Below are 16,984 nucleotides of genomic sequence, written 5' to 3'. Positions count from 1 at the left end.
ACATCACTCAGAAATGTGAAAAATTCACACCCTCGAGAAAAAAATAGTTAAGCCAACTTAAGACCTGGTGCCAGGTCAACAGAAGAATTCTTCCATCTATAGTGTGGACAAACTCTAAGAATTGTGAATAAAAAAGCAAATAAGTGAACTTCTATTTTCAGACTTGTATATTATAACAATTTTCCCAATACAAAAGTCCGGTTAGGTTAAATCTTTTAACATTATTCAAGCCTAATTTGAGTCTCAATGTTTTCCCTGTAGTAGTAACTCCAATATTATAATAGAGACACAAAGCTTTTAAATGATTTTAATTGTATTTGGATGAAAGAAATACATTGACAGTTCACATCATAATACTTCCTATTATAAAGGCAATGGTCTGCCTCCTTACTACATTTAACGTATGCAAAGTTCAAGTTTGTGAAATAAGATTCAACGTGAAGTGTACATTACCTGCCTTTTCTCTGAATGGCACTGGCTTTTGAAATCCACACCATTTTTAGCATGGTAACACAGTTCAGTGCATCAAAGGACTTCTACAATATTAAGGTAGAGTTCATATCACAAGAGCAATAGTTGGATTTAATAGGGTACATTAAACAAAGCAACGTAAATTATCTTAATTATCAAGCTAAATTCAACTACAATAATTACAGTAATTGGACCTGGGCATGTTTAAAGCTAGTTAACTATAACCAAGTGTTTATTTAGAACCTACTTCTCTTCCTTACGAATATATAGACACCTTTTTAAAATTAAAGCCAAAGCCAGATCTGTTCAATGTAATTTTCTGGCTATCAGGTTCTTTTAATTTATAATGCCTAGTATAGCACAGAAAGTGAGTTGCATTTCCTCTCGCTTTACCATAGGCTAAGCATAAACATCTCTTGTTGTTGTACTTGATTAAAATTTTATTTCTTCTTTGCCACATTTGTAAATTATTTTCATAAATTTTCCATATTTTCCTAAATTTGGTATTTGAGTGCAAAATACAATCATACTAAACATTTATAACATTCTTTCAATTGTCAAAAGATATGCATTCAAGAATCAATAAGTTCAGTTACATGAAATGTATTTGATAACATGTGCCAGGAATAATCCTGCTAATACCATTTTCCTTCCGCTACTGTTAACATTTTTACTTAAAATATGTACCACTGCACACTTCTCTCCACTATTTCTTTCAGCAATATTAACCCAAAATTTATACAGCCATACCTCTTTCATCTTGCCAGAGTCAATAACAAAGACAACATCATTGACTGTGATGCTGGTTTCTGCAATATTAGTAGAAAGAATCTGCAACAATAAAGTTCTTTTATAGTAACTGTAGAAGTGAAGACATGAATCAAAGAGAACAGCTGAAAAAAGTAATTTGATACTTGCTATTTTGCGAATGCCCGGAGGTGGAGTTTTTAGCACCTTCTTCTGATCTGATGTTTGCATATTTGAATGCAGCATAAAAACTTGATATCTAACGGCAAAACAGAAGTGAAATTAAAAAAAAAATTATTTTTTTTTGGGTGAGGCTAAGAAGCATTAAAATCAGCAACACAGACTAAAGAATTTACCTGTGAGCATTATCAGCAAACCTCTTGTCATCAAACAGAATGCGATCCCTCAAGCCAACTATCTCATCATATCCAGGAAGAAAAATTAAAACTGCTCCTTTTAAAAAAAATGAAGAATACAGAAGTTACATAGGAAACTCATTTTAAATCACAGAAAAACATGCTCCAGTAACATGTATTTGTAAACACACGAAGGATTTGCATGCAGTACTTCAGTGTATTAAGCTTCAGAGGGGTAGCTGTATTAGTCTAGATCTGTAAAAGTGGCGAAGAGTCCTGTGGCACCTTAGGATAGACTAACAGACGTATTGGAGCATGAGCTTTCGTGGGTGAATACCCACTTCAGACGAAGTGGGTATTCACCCACGAAAGCTCATGCTCCAATACGTCTGTTAGTCTATAAGGTTCCACAGGACTCTTTGTCAGTGTATTAAGTTATTACTATTCACAAAGACAAGTGCAATCACTAATACATCTGAAACAAACTGTATCCACAGTAACTTATTAAAATAAAAAAATTTAATACGTGCTTACCAGCATCACAACTATGACAGATATTGTAAAGTAGGTGCATAATCAGATCCAGATCCACTTTTTCATCATCAAAACTGTGATGATAAGCTTTCAATAGTTCTCTGTCTTCTGCACTAAGATCACCACCATTTGCCTGCACTAGAGAACTTTCATCCAGGTTTCCAAACTCTAATGAAGCACTGAAACATACACACACACACAGAGTCACATAAAATAAGCTTATCCTCATGAAACAAGAGTGGAAGTGTGCATCAGACTACTAGGCTTCCCTGTAGCCATGAATTCAAAATAAGATCAGAACTACCAAGATATCCAGTTCTTATTTCATAGTGAAATATTTAAGATGGTGTAGGTAATAACAGAATATTAACAGCAAATTACTATTCACTGACTTTAGTGATTTATGTGCCAGTACCACTCAGTACTTAACATGCTCAATGAGCTGAAACACTTTGTTTAATCAGAGCATTAAAAAACAGTGAAAGTATAACCAGGCACCCAATTTATCTTTTAAAAGGAAAACAGTAGATAGAAAAATGCATTTTTCCCCATCAACATGTAGCTATACCCAGCTAAACAAACACATAGCTGCAGTTTTTTGAGTAGGTGGTAAATCAGTTTAACAGTTACTGTTTTAGCAGTAGTAAAATGATCTAAAACCAATAAGGTTTTTATCATGATAAACAAAAAGCTTCTATGATCCAAACTATTATTTTTGAATGTTCCAGTGTCTATATTATATATGCGTATATTACTTGTCAATACATAATATCATGCTAAGCCAAAAACAACGAGGAGTCCGGTGACACCTTAGAGACTAACAGATTTATTTGGGCATAAGCTTTCGTGGGTAAAAAAAAAAAAAAACAACTTTTTCAGATGCATGGAGTGAAAATACAGATACATGCATAAATATATATTGGCACATGAAGAGAAGGGAGTTACCTTACAAGTGGAGAACCAATACTGAAGGCCAATTTAGTCAGGGTGGATGTAGTCCACTCCCAATAATTAATGAGGAGGTGTCAATACCAAGAGATGGAAAATTGCTTTTGTAGTGAGCCAGCCACTCCCAGTCCCTATTCAAGCCCAAATTGATGGTGTTAAGTTTGCAAATGAATTGTAGCTCAGCAGTTTCTCACTGAAGTCTGTTTCTGAAGTTTTTCTGTTGAAGAATGGCTACTTTAAAATCTATTATTGAGTGTCCAGGAAGACTGAAGTGTTCTCCTACTGGCTTTTGTATGTTACCATTCCTGATGTCTGATTTGTCGATTTATCCTTTTACATAGAGATTGTCCGGTTTGGCCAATGTACACGGCAGAGGGGCACTGCTGGCACATGGTGGCATATATCACATTAGTAGATGTGCAAGTGAATGAGCCTCTGATGGTGTGGCTTGTGTGGTTAGGTCCTATGATGGTGTCACTAGGGTAGATAAGGGGACAGAGAAGGCAACGGGGTTTGTTACAGGGATTGGTTCCTGCGTTAGTGTTTCTGTAGCATGGTGTGCAGTTGCTGGTAAGTATTTGCTTCAGGTTGGGGGGCTGTCTGTAAGTGAGGATTGGCCTGCCTCCCAAGGCTTGTGAGAGTGGGGGATCATTTTCCATGATAGGTTGTATTATTAAAAGCTGTGTTGACAAAGTCTTAAAAATGTCCTCCTATTCTCAAGTAAGATATATTTAATTTTTGTTGATACCAACGCTAAAGCACATTCAAACAAAAAATATTTATAGAAAACATTTAAGCATGAAAAACCAACATATGTAGTCAAATTATTCTTGTAATAGACTATCTTGTGTGATTTAGGAATACTTTACATTTGCTCAACTTGGCCAGGCCAGCAATGATATTGCCAAAGTGCAAGTGAAATGCACTGAACAGATATCTGTAAATATCTTTTCTCCCTTCATTTTGCTCAAGTTGATTTGTTTTATAATTCATCTAAGACTCAATATTTCTCCTCCTTACAAGTATCTTCTGATTATGCTTGATAATCGCTCAAGAATTGTTTTAATGACACTGAATATTAATTTAATTCAAAGGCATGGTAATAGCAATGTCTATTTGGAGTTTTTAAAATACCATCGTTACTAGTTGATAAGTTGTTTGGTAACTGCTCTGCTCATAGTGACAATTTGCATGAAAATCATTAATACCAATAGATGTTAGTCAGTTGTGTGGTGATTTTCTGTTTAAGACCTGAAGCTTTTGTACAGGTGAAGTTTTTCCACTCATATGTCATTAATGCATTTGGCAGACAGAAAGACACCTGTGTCAAAATATCAACATAAAATAAAGATACAGCTAAGTATTAGTTCTGTTTGCTATTTAACTGATCATTTACTATTTAAATGCTGGATGTTTTGGTGCAGGTTTGGTTTATTTTTGGTATTTTAACACCAAAATCCTCTTTAATATTGTAATAGGTTTATAGCTTAGTAATTCACCACAAATGGGGCCTAAACTCGTTTTGTTTTCTATTTCATTGCAATCCCTTTCCTGACTCTCTCCCCATCCTTTAACATACTAAAAAGCAATTTAGAAAGCACTTTTTTCCAACACCAGGAATGATATATTGAGACCACTTGATGGTTCTCCCTGACCCCACCCGCCCGGCCTGCCCGACTTCTACAAAATCTTGAAACTCCTTCAACAAAACATCTGCAACACAACTACCTTTCACATTTTTCTGGCCACAAAAAATACTGTGGATCTTCCCTCAATGTATCTTTGGAGAATGAACAGTAAAACTTATTACAATGGCATTCAAACGCATTAGAAATTACTATGATTCTTGAGCCTAAACATTTTGCTCCTCCTGCAGAAAGGCAAGGAGGAAGGGTTTTCTATAGAAGAACTCACTTAATTTAATTTGCCCTGCCAGGCAGGAAAATCCCAGCAGTTGGAATTTTAGGACTCTAAGACCATATATTGTAGTTCTAAAAATTTAAAAAAAAAAAAAACCAAAACCAAAAAAAACCTCCACACTTAGACAAGACAAAATAGTGTTGTTACCTTAAAATCAACTTAAAATGTATTTGGAAGCCTATTATGTAACTTACCTTTTACTTTGTATGTGAATTTTGTTGCTAACAAAAATAAGCACACTGGCTGGAGCAAAACATAATACAGGCAGTTTCAATACAAACCTTCCCACATAGCACTACCAATATATTTCAGTATCCTCATTAGTCTAGTCTAAGGCAAGGAGACTGGCAATTTTAAAAAAAAAGAGCAGACAGTGAAATTACACAGATCAGAAAACATGGTTTGAGGGCTTATATAAAGAATCCCATTCCAGAAGCAATTCTCTTACAAGAAAGTACCTTATATGCCATCAAGTTATTTTTAAGAAGTACTTGACTCCCATTAATCATTTTCTCCATTTTTCTTTTATAAAATTGTTACTAGTCATAAAGGATGCATCAAAAAATACTTGCTGGACATATCTTGAATCAGATTATTATGGAATAGGCAGTGGGAATGGTGTATACAACCCAGCTGGATCTGAAGAGGTGCTGTGTGAAGACTTATGAGGGCCCAATGGAAAAAAAATTACCTGCTTATTTCCTTTCTATAATTAACATTAAACTCAGTCCTCAATGATGGGTAGATTACCTCTTTACAGAGACCAAAGACACATCCAAGAGCTTTGATAAGGGACTGTAAGTCACAATTATTCACTCACCAGAAGTTTTTCAAAGATATGTCAATAACAACATGTTAACGGTTTACATAAATTTAAACAAAGTAGTAATCCTTGATTTTTCTACCCGAAATCCTAGGAGACTGTCTGACTATGTAGTAAAGATTTTTAGAACTGACAGATCAAAATGAAAGGGAGTAAATATAGGATGATTTTCACAGACAAATTGGAGAGAGGGATGTTGGCACTGCTAAAACAGAATGGGAAGGTACGTCTCCAAGATCTACAGATATTAGGAAATCTCCTGGAGACATCATAACATCATAACAAAGGTTGATCCCAGTGGGATTTTACTTTTTTCAGGGATTCAAGGTATACAATTGCTCTTACACCCATCTGTTCTGAACTATAAAGGTATAGAGTGCAGCCCACATATTCTTTCAAGTGCAGGAATTGGTTTTATAGCCCCTAAAGTGAGAACACTTCTCTTGGATCATCCAGGGCTTTTATTGACTAACTGATTATAGTGGCTGGATGAAGAATTAAAGGGTGAAATACTTTATCATTTCAATTCCAATATTTTCTGCTGAAGTATTTGGAATCTTTCCATTAATACCTGTATTGGGATGAAAAGGCTGGTTACTCATCTGTTTTAAAGAGAGACTAAACAGATGAGTATAAATATTCACATGAGATAGGCAAGGAATACCTGGATATTTCAGCATTTTCTGCCACTTTCCAATGAGTAGTTAGCTTTAATTAATTTGAAGAAGCAAATGATTGGTTTTGATTTATTGAACCACAGACAGCCACTTACCCAGAACGGGCAACTAGTTACAGTGTGAGATGCACAAGTGTAACAGTGATGGGCACAGCATAAAATGTTAAGAGAGATCAGTTTAGAAAGACTTTGAAGCAAAACGCAGACTTCTAGGGCTTCTACAATAGAAGTACAGAGATTTTCTTAAGAATGAAGCTTTTCATAACTTAGTGGGTCTGAGGTCATCACTCCAGGTTATGTCCCCTTTGGCAAAGCAAGATATGGGGGAAAACTGAAAGATGATTTGATATCTTCTCAGAGGTCCTCCTATCTTAAAGTTATCCTCTTCTGAAGAGATAACCTCAGACAATGATGTCAATTCTTTCATACGTTTTTTAATTTTAGGGATGCTAAGCTTTTTAAGCCTGAATCCTATGGAATTTCCTAATTTTGTGATTGAACCATTTCCCTTCATCTGTTTTTTCCCCTCCGAGCCCTTATTAACTTACTCAAACAAGTAGTGGCATAACATTTTATTCAAACACAAAAGGTGGGTATTTATGCACCTCTTGTCTTTCTTTTACAGGTTAAATGTTAAGAGTGCAATTCTTTCTCTTGCACAGCGTCAAAATAATTCTTGGAGAAAGAATATTTCCTGACTGTGGCCGTAATGATCTGATTGGGACGGTGAGCGGTCTCATGAGTGAGCTGGTAGAAGAGCAAGTAGAAAGCGTAAAGTTTTTACTTCACTTAAGAATTTTATGGAGCCCTAAAGGTTTCTCAGAATTGAAGGAACACTAGCTCTTTAAAAGGGAGCTGCTGGATACCCAGTGCTTTTGAAAGTCAGACCAATTTCCAAGATGCCTAAACATCACCATAGGAGCTCAACTTTAGACACCTATTTTTGCAAATCTTGGTCTTTTTGGACTTTGAAAATAGTGACTGCTGAAGAGATTTTTCTGTAAGGTGGCCCTCTGGTGCCATGCAGGATGTAAAGATACATATTCCTGAGCTGTTTCAGCTGTTCCATTATTGAAGGGCACAGGGAGCGTTTAATGAGTGGTCCCTAAGGTTTTCAAAGCTTTAACAAAGTTTATCAAGACAAAAGTTATACCAAAGAGGCAAAAGTAAATTTAAAAAACTTCCCCACCTAGAAGTAGAAGGGAAGGGAAAGCAAAAGAGATTTGAACAGAAGTAGGAGAACTGTAACATGCTGTCCAAGCAGAAAAGCGAAGAGTGAGTAAGGCTTACAGTTCCAGGCCTCCCAATCCAAGTGTTTGAACTGCTCTTGGTTTCTTGGTGAGGACTGCTATAGTGGCCATGACACAGAACTCATTTGATATACATTTTTAAACCACCTAGTCTTGTTACAGGAGGTTTACTTTTTAAAAAGCAAGAATATCTTCTGGATTTATTATACCTAGTTCTGCAAATTGGCTTTTTTGTGCCAGATTTTAGAAGTTAGAGAACTAAACATTGTTGTACCCATTAAAGTTATGCATGAATGTAATAGGCATTTACATGTTAAATAAATGTTTCAGCAAAGCAGGAATACCTTACCTGTAAGATTCCAGAAGATCTACAATCTCAGTCTGTCCAAAATGTTTAGCCCAATCCAAAGCCATCCTGCAATAGTTACAAAGTGTTCTTTACGGTCTCATTTAGAACTACAAATACCTTATATCAGTCAACTACAGATTCTAGGAACCCCTTTTTTAAACACTTGTGCACTTGTCATGCTCTCATCACTGTAGTATCCACTGGATATATGTTTTCACACTTGAAAGCACATGATATCTAAATAATACAGTTTTCAGAAATCCCCGCAAAGTAAGTTTGCCAGCTCTGTACAAGAGCAAGTACAAGCAAGCTATAGCGAAAAATAATTTTTCACTTCTTCTGTTGAAAAACATAAGCCTATGTGCAATACTGAGTCACACTTTGTATTTTTCCCTCACTATCGCCTGTACCGCACATGTAAGTGTTCTGAAATGGCACACCTAGTATTCTCTGTAGGCAAAGATTCACATGCTCAAAGATTTGGTTTTTAAAATTCCTTTGTTCATTATCTCCTTATAAAGCCAATTTTTACTGTTCTCTCCCTAAATCAAATCTGTTTTTGCATGCTTCTGATATTAGTATCTGCCTGATATAAATCCACTGGTAGATGAATTCCTACTTCATTTTGTATTACAATGATCTTTTCTAATAACGAGAACAATGAATTAATGGGTTTCAGAGTAGCAGCCGTGCTAGTCTGTATTCGCAAAAAGAAAAGGAGGACTTGTGACACCTTAGAGACTAACAAATTTATTTGAGCATAAGCTTTCGTGAGCTACAGCTCACTTCATCGGATGCATACTGTGGAAAATACAGAAGATCTTTTTATACACACAAAACATGAAAAAATGGGTATTTACCACTACAAAAGGTTTTCTCTCCCCACACCCCACTCTCCTGCTGGTAATAGCTTATCTAAAGTGATCACTCTCCTTACAATGTGTATGATATTCAAGTTGGGCCATTTCCAGCACAAATCCAGGTTTTCTCCCCACCCACCCTCCACACAAACCTACTCTCCTGTTGGTAATAGCTTATCTAAAGTGATCACTCTCCTTACAATGTGTATGATAATCAAGGTGGACCATTTCCAGCACAAATCCAGGGTTTAACAAGAACGTCTGGGGGGGAGGTGGGGGGGTAGGAAAAAAACAAGGGGAAATCAACCACTCCCAGTCTCTATTCAAGCCTAAATTAATTGTATCCAATTTGCAAATGAATTACAATTCAGCAGTCTCTCGCTGGAGTCTGGTTTTGAAGTTTTTCTGTTGTAATATCGCAACTTTCATGTCTGTAATCGCGTGACCAGAGAGATTGAAGCATTCTCTGACTGGTTTATGAATGTTATAATTCTTGACATCTGATTTGTGTCCATTTATTCTTTTACGTAGAGACTGTCCAGTCTGACCAATGTACATGGCAGAGGGGCATTGCTGGCACATATCACATTGGTGGATATTGGTGAACGAGCCTCTGATAGTGTGGCTGATGTGATTAGGCCCTACGATGGTGTCCCCTGAATAGATATGTGGACACAGTTGGCAACGGGCTTTGTTGCAAGGATAGGTTCCTGGGTTAGTAAGTTATTTACTTGTTCAGGAAAAGTTACTTACTTGTTCCAATAATATAAGAACTAGGGGCCACCAAATGAAATTAATGGGTAGCAGGTTTAAAACAAATAAAAGGAAGTTCTTCTTCACTCAGCACACAGTCAACCTGTGAAACTCCTTGCCTGAGGAGGTTGTGAAAGCTAGGACTATAACAGGGTTTAAAAGAGAACTGGATAAATTCATGGAGGTTAAGTCCATTAATGGTTATTACCCAGGATGGGTAAGGAATGTTTGTCAGAGGGTGGAGATGGATGGCAGGAGAGAGATCACTTGATCATTACCTGTTAGGTTCACTCCCTCTGGGGCACCTGGCATTGGCCACTGTCGGTAGACAAGATACTGGGCTGGATGGATCTTTGATCTGACCCAGTATGGCCATTCTTATGTTCTTAAATACGTAATTATTCCTGGCTGTAAACTGAAAACTTGCATATTTAGAAAACGTAAACAAATCAGATTTTGAAAGAATTCAATTGTTTTTTTACCAGCCATTGGATGATTTGCTGTGGACATTCGCTCCCATTCCAATCAGCTGTTCTACCTGACTTAAGAAACCTCTCCCTGAAGCAATCATTAGTGCAGTTGCACTGGTTTCACTGTGTCTGTAATCAACTAATAAGGAAAAATCGGAACATTAGTGTTTTGGGCAAAAAGGAAATTCTTCAAACAATGTTACTGATTCCTCCAAACATTATATTTAGCAGCCTTGCTATACTCCATCCACCTACGGAAAAATTGGTTTCTGGATGAAGGACCAAAAGATTCATTTTTTCCATTGTCAATCCTCATGAACTTAACATTGTATTACACAAAATGATTCTATAAAAAATAATATGTACACTTCAAGAATACTGTGGTAATAATCAATAAGGACACAATCCATTAATCGTACAAATCTTAAGTCAATTCTCAAAGAGGTATTTTAATGTAAAATTAAACAAAAATTGAGAAAGTAAAAGTGATGTAGAATTCACAGCACTTTTAACTCACTTCTTTTTTTTTTTTTTTTTTTTTTGGTAAAGTCTATGTAGGAAGCTGCACAGCCCAGTAAGAAAAACAAGTTTACTAAAATAAGAGAAACCTACCACTGACATTTTCAGTTAAGATAAGGTGAAACACCTGAGCAAAGGCATCAACATCTTTATGCAACCATATATCGGAGAGACAAGAATCCATTTCTTTTATTAACCATGGTTCAAGGCAATTCACATCTTTTTCAGTCTGAAAAAAGATAATAGACTTGAAAAACAAAAAGTATTTGAATCTTCTCTAAAGCAGTTGCTAATCTAATGTTTTACATTCTTTGCACACCCACTCTCACACATCCTCCGACTCACCCACCCTTCACTATTTTAATAATGTGATACTACGCCAATCCAGTACATTATCACAGGAAAACAGGTTTCCAGCTTTCATAATGACTGGAATTGTGGCATACAAAAGTCACATGTCCTCAAACTAAATTATTATTAAAAAAGGACAAGAATGGTAAATCTGGACACTTTATCTAAACAAAAACAAAATACGTTTTTAAAATAGGATAAGATCTAATGCATTATAAGGATTTAATATACAGTTAAGTCATTTTCACTAATCATTTTCACTAGAAGAAAATATTCTAAGCAGCAACTGAAATAAAAGCTTTTCATTTAAAATCATTTGTGCCCCTCTAAAAAACCTCTGTATCAACAATTTCACTATAAACTCATTTTCTAGACTTATTAAATACAGAACTGTAAACATCACTGTCTCTAAACACGCAGATTTATACAATTTATCATCTTATATGTACACATGTACTTGTAGCCTATACTTGATTTAGTCCTTTCCTATATCACATACAGAAAATTTTGTCACAAACTCTTTCAGGGAGGTGGAAGTTTCTCAGATGAATACCCATATAATATTGGAGACCAGGATTCATTTTCACATTATCACTCAAGACTGAGACACACAACAGTTAAGAACAGACTACAAACAACGCCATCCAAATTAAACTAATTTGGAACTGCAAAGAAGGTTGTAAAGATAGAGGTGACTGCAGGCAATTACTACAAGTGAGTGTGTCATTTATTCCCTTCCTACTACTGCTTACAAAAGAACAGTCCCTTATTTTTAAATATATACAAGTATAAGACTTCTATAATATGGTTTAGCTAATAAAATGCTATGGTTAAAGGACATGCCATTATAAGTAATCCCAACTTTCTACATAACAAACCCTATATATTAAGCAAAGATGATAATTGGGTGGCAGGTACAAAGTTTTAATCAAAAATACCTTTAATCAGTACTTGAATAAATTTGTCAGGAGAGCCTTAAATCTGAACTTTTTATTGCATTTTTCAACAAGTATATTCTGTCAGACATTTAGATAAATAGCTAATGTTCTTAAGTAATAACATTACTTAAGAGTGTTATACATTAAAGATTAACTGTAAATGGTCCCTACAGACCCATTTATTGTCTCTATGACTTCCATATGAACTTCGCTTAGTTTACAACAAAAAGATGATTTTTCCAGTACTGCCAGTTAAACTTGAATTATGAAAAGGATGGGTCAACTACACACAAGTATATGCAGTATAACTGTTTTGTCACTAAAGCAAGAAAATATGACTTAAAGAAGACTTTTGTGACCATAATAATATTTTAACATTAATTCATTGTTCTTAGCAATGTGAGATCTTCTGAGAGATATTCACTCACTCCTGCCATTAAGGGATTAAAAAGTCTTCCATTTAAAATACTAGTGTTAACAACATTCAGGCAGAACACACAACTTTTTCACAGGTGTATAGGATCTATCCATAATTTGTTTGTTAAAATTAAATTGCCTTATGTAACTGTTACAGCCACATATGTGGGGGAGAAAGCACAGACTACTAATATAAATACAGTGTATTTGAAAATTCAATTCTGACAAAAAGAAAAGCATACCAGTTGACTGAACACTGTGTCACCACCATCATCCAACAAGTCATACTCTTCAGCCACACTTGGTACAGATCTCTGTCTTTGAGATTCTGGTTTGCTAGTGTTGTCTTGAGCAGAATACCATTCTGTCAGGGTGGTTTGCTGTTTCTCTTCTAAAATATTTATAATTTTTGTAAAGCACTAATAAGCAAACATATTATCTAATACCCACTTTTATTTATGAAAGATAATTAAGTTTAAAATTGTATTTGGGACATTACCATGCATAAATACTTTCCAAAAAGCATACATTGTAAGAATTTGTCTATGCAATCCTTTGGTTAGAATGCTGGCTCAAATCCAGGGGCAGTTTCTAGTAACTAGCATAGATCTTCCAAAGTTTCATTATTGCAAACCTTTGCTTTAAGAGCAAGGAATAAAGCCAAAATATACAGACAGCTCAATCCTGAAATGATCAGGACAAAATACTGTTGACTGTAACGGTAGAGGAGTTCCAAGTAATGAATTGCTACAGGAATGGACACAAAATTTCTTACTTTTCTTCAAGCAGAAAACTTTTGAAACGATCAAGCAACAGGAATTAAATAGCTCTTAGACAAACATAATAATGGAGGCCGTAACTTGTCATTATACATATTTCTCAGAAATATAAAAGCTTTACTAGGTCAACAGTGATTTATCATTTCTATATCAAAGTGAGCAACATGAATGATGTACACTGTATGATGATGCCTCATGTTAATGTTAAGTTTTAACAGGTAGTTTGTTAATTGGTCATACAATGTATAGGTTGGGGGTTTTTTTGGTTTTTTTAAAAGGGACATGTATGTCTAATAGCCACACCATAGTCTTCTTTAAACTGGTTAATATTTGTGAGTTTTTCTAGATTCTATTTCTCTTAAATATACACCAGTTGGAAAGATAAACAAAACCCCTTTACATCAATAGTCACTGTTTCTGTGCACTGCAGACATTGTGCTGTGTGGACACAATTACATTCTATTCCCAGAGATGAGCATATACAGTACCTCTTGATATTATGATGCTTGCACACAGCTAGAAGTAAACAAATGAATTATGCAGGATTGTGCTTCTTTAGAAACAGTAAAAAAAAATAAAAAAAATTTACCAAGTGGAGAACAAAAAAACGTAAAAAAGTAAACAGCAGGAAATTAAGTGTTATTTCAAGATTTTTACAAAACATGCCAAAAAGAAGTAAAACATTTAGGGCCAAAAAATGCTTGCTTTGATCCACTGATGTTTATTATTCAATATTTTGAACAAAAATATATTTCTGAACAAAAATGTTTGTCATATTTTACTACTAGAAAACAGTGACTACTGCGGTTTCTTTTCCCCACCTCAAAATAAGTGTACCAACCTCGCTGTTTTTCTTTTTTGTATTTTACCATCTCTTTATTTGTATATCCTGTACTTCGTAAGATATCTTCCAGAAACATCTCCTTAACTTCATATGGTCTTCCTTGAACTGAAAATACAAATAATTAATATTCAGTATTTTTAGATTTTCCTTGCCTCAGTTAGTTATCCTTACATGTGGGAACCAATACATATGCCTTGGTATGGAGAAGAAAATGATTTCAACAAATTTCTAAGGGCTATTTTAAAGATTCAATAATAACTTTTTATTGGAATAATATTATAAACTTTGGTAGGGGTTCCTTGTATTAACAATACTGGAGTCAAGGCAGAGGAGCATTTTACAAGAAAGATGAAAATATCAGCTGGGAATTACATGCTCAAAGTTATTAGCACTTCTAATTTTCTCTGTATCAAGCTGAACTCGTTCTCTTGTCTTTATACCCCACTTTATTCCTTTACCTCAAAAGGACCAAAAAAATATAAAACTACTCTGTAAAAATAATGCACTAATCCGGAATGGTTACAGAAATGTTTCAAATCCAGCAAACTAAGGTGTGTGTGTCAGCACACAATTTCAACTTTGATTTGCTTAAGTGTCATAGGTTTAACAAACCCTTATTCAAATATTTTGTTATGTTTTAATGAGATAGATAAATTTTAGTTAGGAAATAACTGATCTTAAAATTAGTCAGATTTAGTATTTGTGCATATGCTATCACTTGACTTACTGTGTATCACTGGGCAGCTTCCAAAATATCTGATAAAGAGATTCACATCCAGAGCAGCACTAGAAAGAATCAGTTTCAAAGTTGTCTGTTTTTGCAATATGTCTCTTAACTTTGTTAGCAAGAAGTCACTGAATCGATCCCTCTCATGTACTTCATCCTATAACAAGCAGAAAAAAGGACAAACATCCCAGATCCAGGATCAAAATTTTTGAGAAAACTGTACCCATTGCTAACCTGTATAGTTGGCCAATAAGCTACACAAGTATTTGTCAAAGGAAATACATCTTTATATCATAAAGTAAAAAACGGTAGAGGAGGGATTTTGCACAAGTATCTCAGAGCAGAATTTGCCTGCTGAATCTTATTATTAAAGATGATGCATGATCCACAAAATACTGCTAGATTTTTAGATCCTCGGTTGGGTTTTCAGACTGGCAGTTACAAGACAATCTCCTTACTCAATAACCGAACAAATCTGATTATCACTGGATCCCCACAATTTAATTTTTATAAATAACTTTTCTGCGTTGATTAGCATTTACCATAAGAGCCAAAAAAAAAAAAAATAATCACACAATCCTCCATGAAGGATAATTTAGTCACAGGTAGCTGACCAGAGATTATTTATACCTTGTAACTTTTTCTAAAAAGTCATAACTCAGATCCATTAAACTGTGAAGGTATCTTGCTCTACGTAATCATGTGTTCCTATGATTGTTCTCTTTGCTATTCTTTCTGTTACAATCTAAGGCAACACACACTAAATTGGTGTAAGCTCTTTGGAGCAGGGACCTTTCTGCATGTTTGTACAGTGCTTAGCACAATAGGGCAATGATCATGATTGTTGCCAGAGTGCTCAGCACTTTGCAGCACAGAATGCTTAAAGAAGTGTTGCTACAATTTAGACTGCAAACAGAAATGTGAGACACATGGAATTCTGATGCATGTTCACCAGACTCCACAGTATCTACATGAGCTGTCCTAAGACTCAATGTATTTAGTTCCAAAAGATGTTGCAAACAATTGAGGATTCTATCTTCCCCTCAACATATCTGTATACTCTTATTAATTTCAAATATGCACTTAAAAAAACCTGAGCCCATTAAACAGGCTGGCAGTATTTTTAATGCAGAAAAACATACAAGCACATGAACTACTATATAGACCAGTCAAGCGCAGCAAATACAGTAATAATTATTTATATTCTGCTCAGCTGACATGAAGATTTGAGACTAAGTATAATATACAGCCAATTAATGAGAAAAAATAAGGCCTGACATCACATTTGTCAAGGCCTCTGGAATGTCACTCTACATTGAACACTTAAGGGTTCTTACCACGATAACATGTGTCACGGTCGATAGCGTGCTGTCTCCTGCCATTAGCGTACGAAGTAATACACCATTAGTGCAAAACGTTAGCAATGTCTTTGGAGAAACCCTAATTAAATAGGTATGAAACAGACACGTTCAGTTCTTTGCAATGTTATAAATTACATATAATTTAAAATAGGCATTCTCTCTTTCATATTCCTATTAAAAATGAATACTACTAAAAAAAATATTAACACCTGCTCACTAAGAAATGACTCCTTAACCTAAGGCCAGATTCAGAGTAAAAATCCCTAAGATAAGAACCTTGAGAATATACATATATGCCAACCTGACTGTTTAATTATATGTAAAATCCACAGGATGGCTTAGTTTATAAAAACATGCTCTTGAACTTTCCATCTTATACCACTGAAAAATATTTTCAACTGTCAGTGCTTGAAATCAGCTGGGTCACACCAGCCTGGCTTGCAAGCCAGTCTTTTTTAGGCTACAGCTACACTCAAAAGTTTACAGTGGTGGAGCTGCAGCAATCCAGGTGTGCTACTGTAAGCTCTCTAATGTGACCGCACTAAGCTGATGGGAGCCCGTCTGCTTAACTACTCCAGCCCCACCGACATAGCACTGTCTAAACAGTGCTTACATCACTCTGGGGGGTGGCTTTTTCACACCCCAGAGTGACATAAGTTATATGGCAGCAAATGCTAGTGTAGACATAGCCCTAGAGGCTTCCATCTTGTTCTCCAGAATCTCAGCTCTCATGTCAGTAGAGCCCAAGCAATTATATTCTGAATATCTTCAAATTTGTACTGTACTCGCATCTCACTTGGTGCCCCCAATAAGCAAAGTGAGGTGTGTGGGCAGAGCTTGGGAGACTGCCACTACTTTTCCCCTGCCAATTCAAGCCTCAACAAATGCTTA

At 35.4% G+C, this 16,984-nt stretch overlaps 1 protein-coding gene across 5 annotated transcripts in view; it reads right to left on the bottom strand.

Annotated features, from left to right (window-relative positions):
• YTHDC2 (YTH N6-methyladenosine RNA binding protein C2) overlaps window positions 1-16,984 on the bottom strand; it is a 51,404-nt gene that overhangs the window by 22,159 nt on the left and 12,261 nt on the right. For 4 of the 5 annotated variants that reach the window (XM_073344721.1, XM_073344722.1, XM_073344725.1 and 1 more), the window contains exons 6-16: window positions 16,070-16,172; window positions 14,733-14,889; window positions 14,003-14,110; window positions 12,625-12,773; window positions 10,770-10,905; window positions 10,170-10,296; window positions 8,075-8,140; window positions 2,109-2,287; window positions 1,575-1,671; window positions 1,222-1,477; window positions 454-536 (exon numbers count right to left, since the gene is read on the bottom strand). In XM_073344721.1, coding sequence (XP_073200822.1) covers window positions 454-536; window positions 1,222-1,477; window positions 1,575-1,671; window positions 2,109-2,287; window positions 8,075-8,140; window positions 10,170-10,296; window positions 10,770-10,905; window positions 12,625-12,773; window positions 14,003-14,110; window positions 14,733-14,889; window positions 16,070-16,172 — 1,461 coding nt within the window. The remainder of the gene's footprint in view (window positions 1-453; window positions 537-1,221; window positions 1,478-1,574; window positions 1,672-2,108; window positions 2,288-8,074; window positions 8,141-10,169; window positions 10,297-10,769; window positions 10,906-12,624; window positions 12,774-14,002; window positions 14,111-14,732; window positions 14,890-16,069; window positions 16,173-16,984) is intronic. The other variant, XM_073344724.1, reaches the window with a different exon arrangement.

The sequence above is a fragment of the Lepidochelys kempii genome, chromosome 5 (assembly GCF_965140265.1).
Source record: "Lepidochelys kempii isolate rLepKem1 chromosome 5, rLepKem1.hap2, whole genome shotgun sequence".
Classification (NCBI taxonomy): domain Eukaryota; kingdom Metazoa; phylum Chordata; order Testudines; family Cheloniidae; genus Lepidochelys; species Lepidochelys kempii.
The sequence above is the reverse complement of the archived record's forward strand: the minus strand, read 5'-3'. Positions and strand labels throughout refer to the sequence as shown.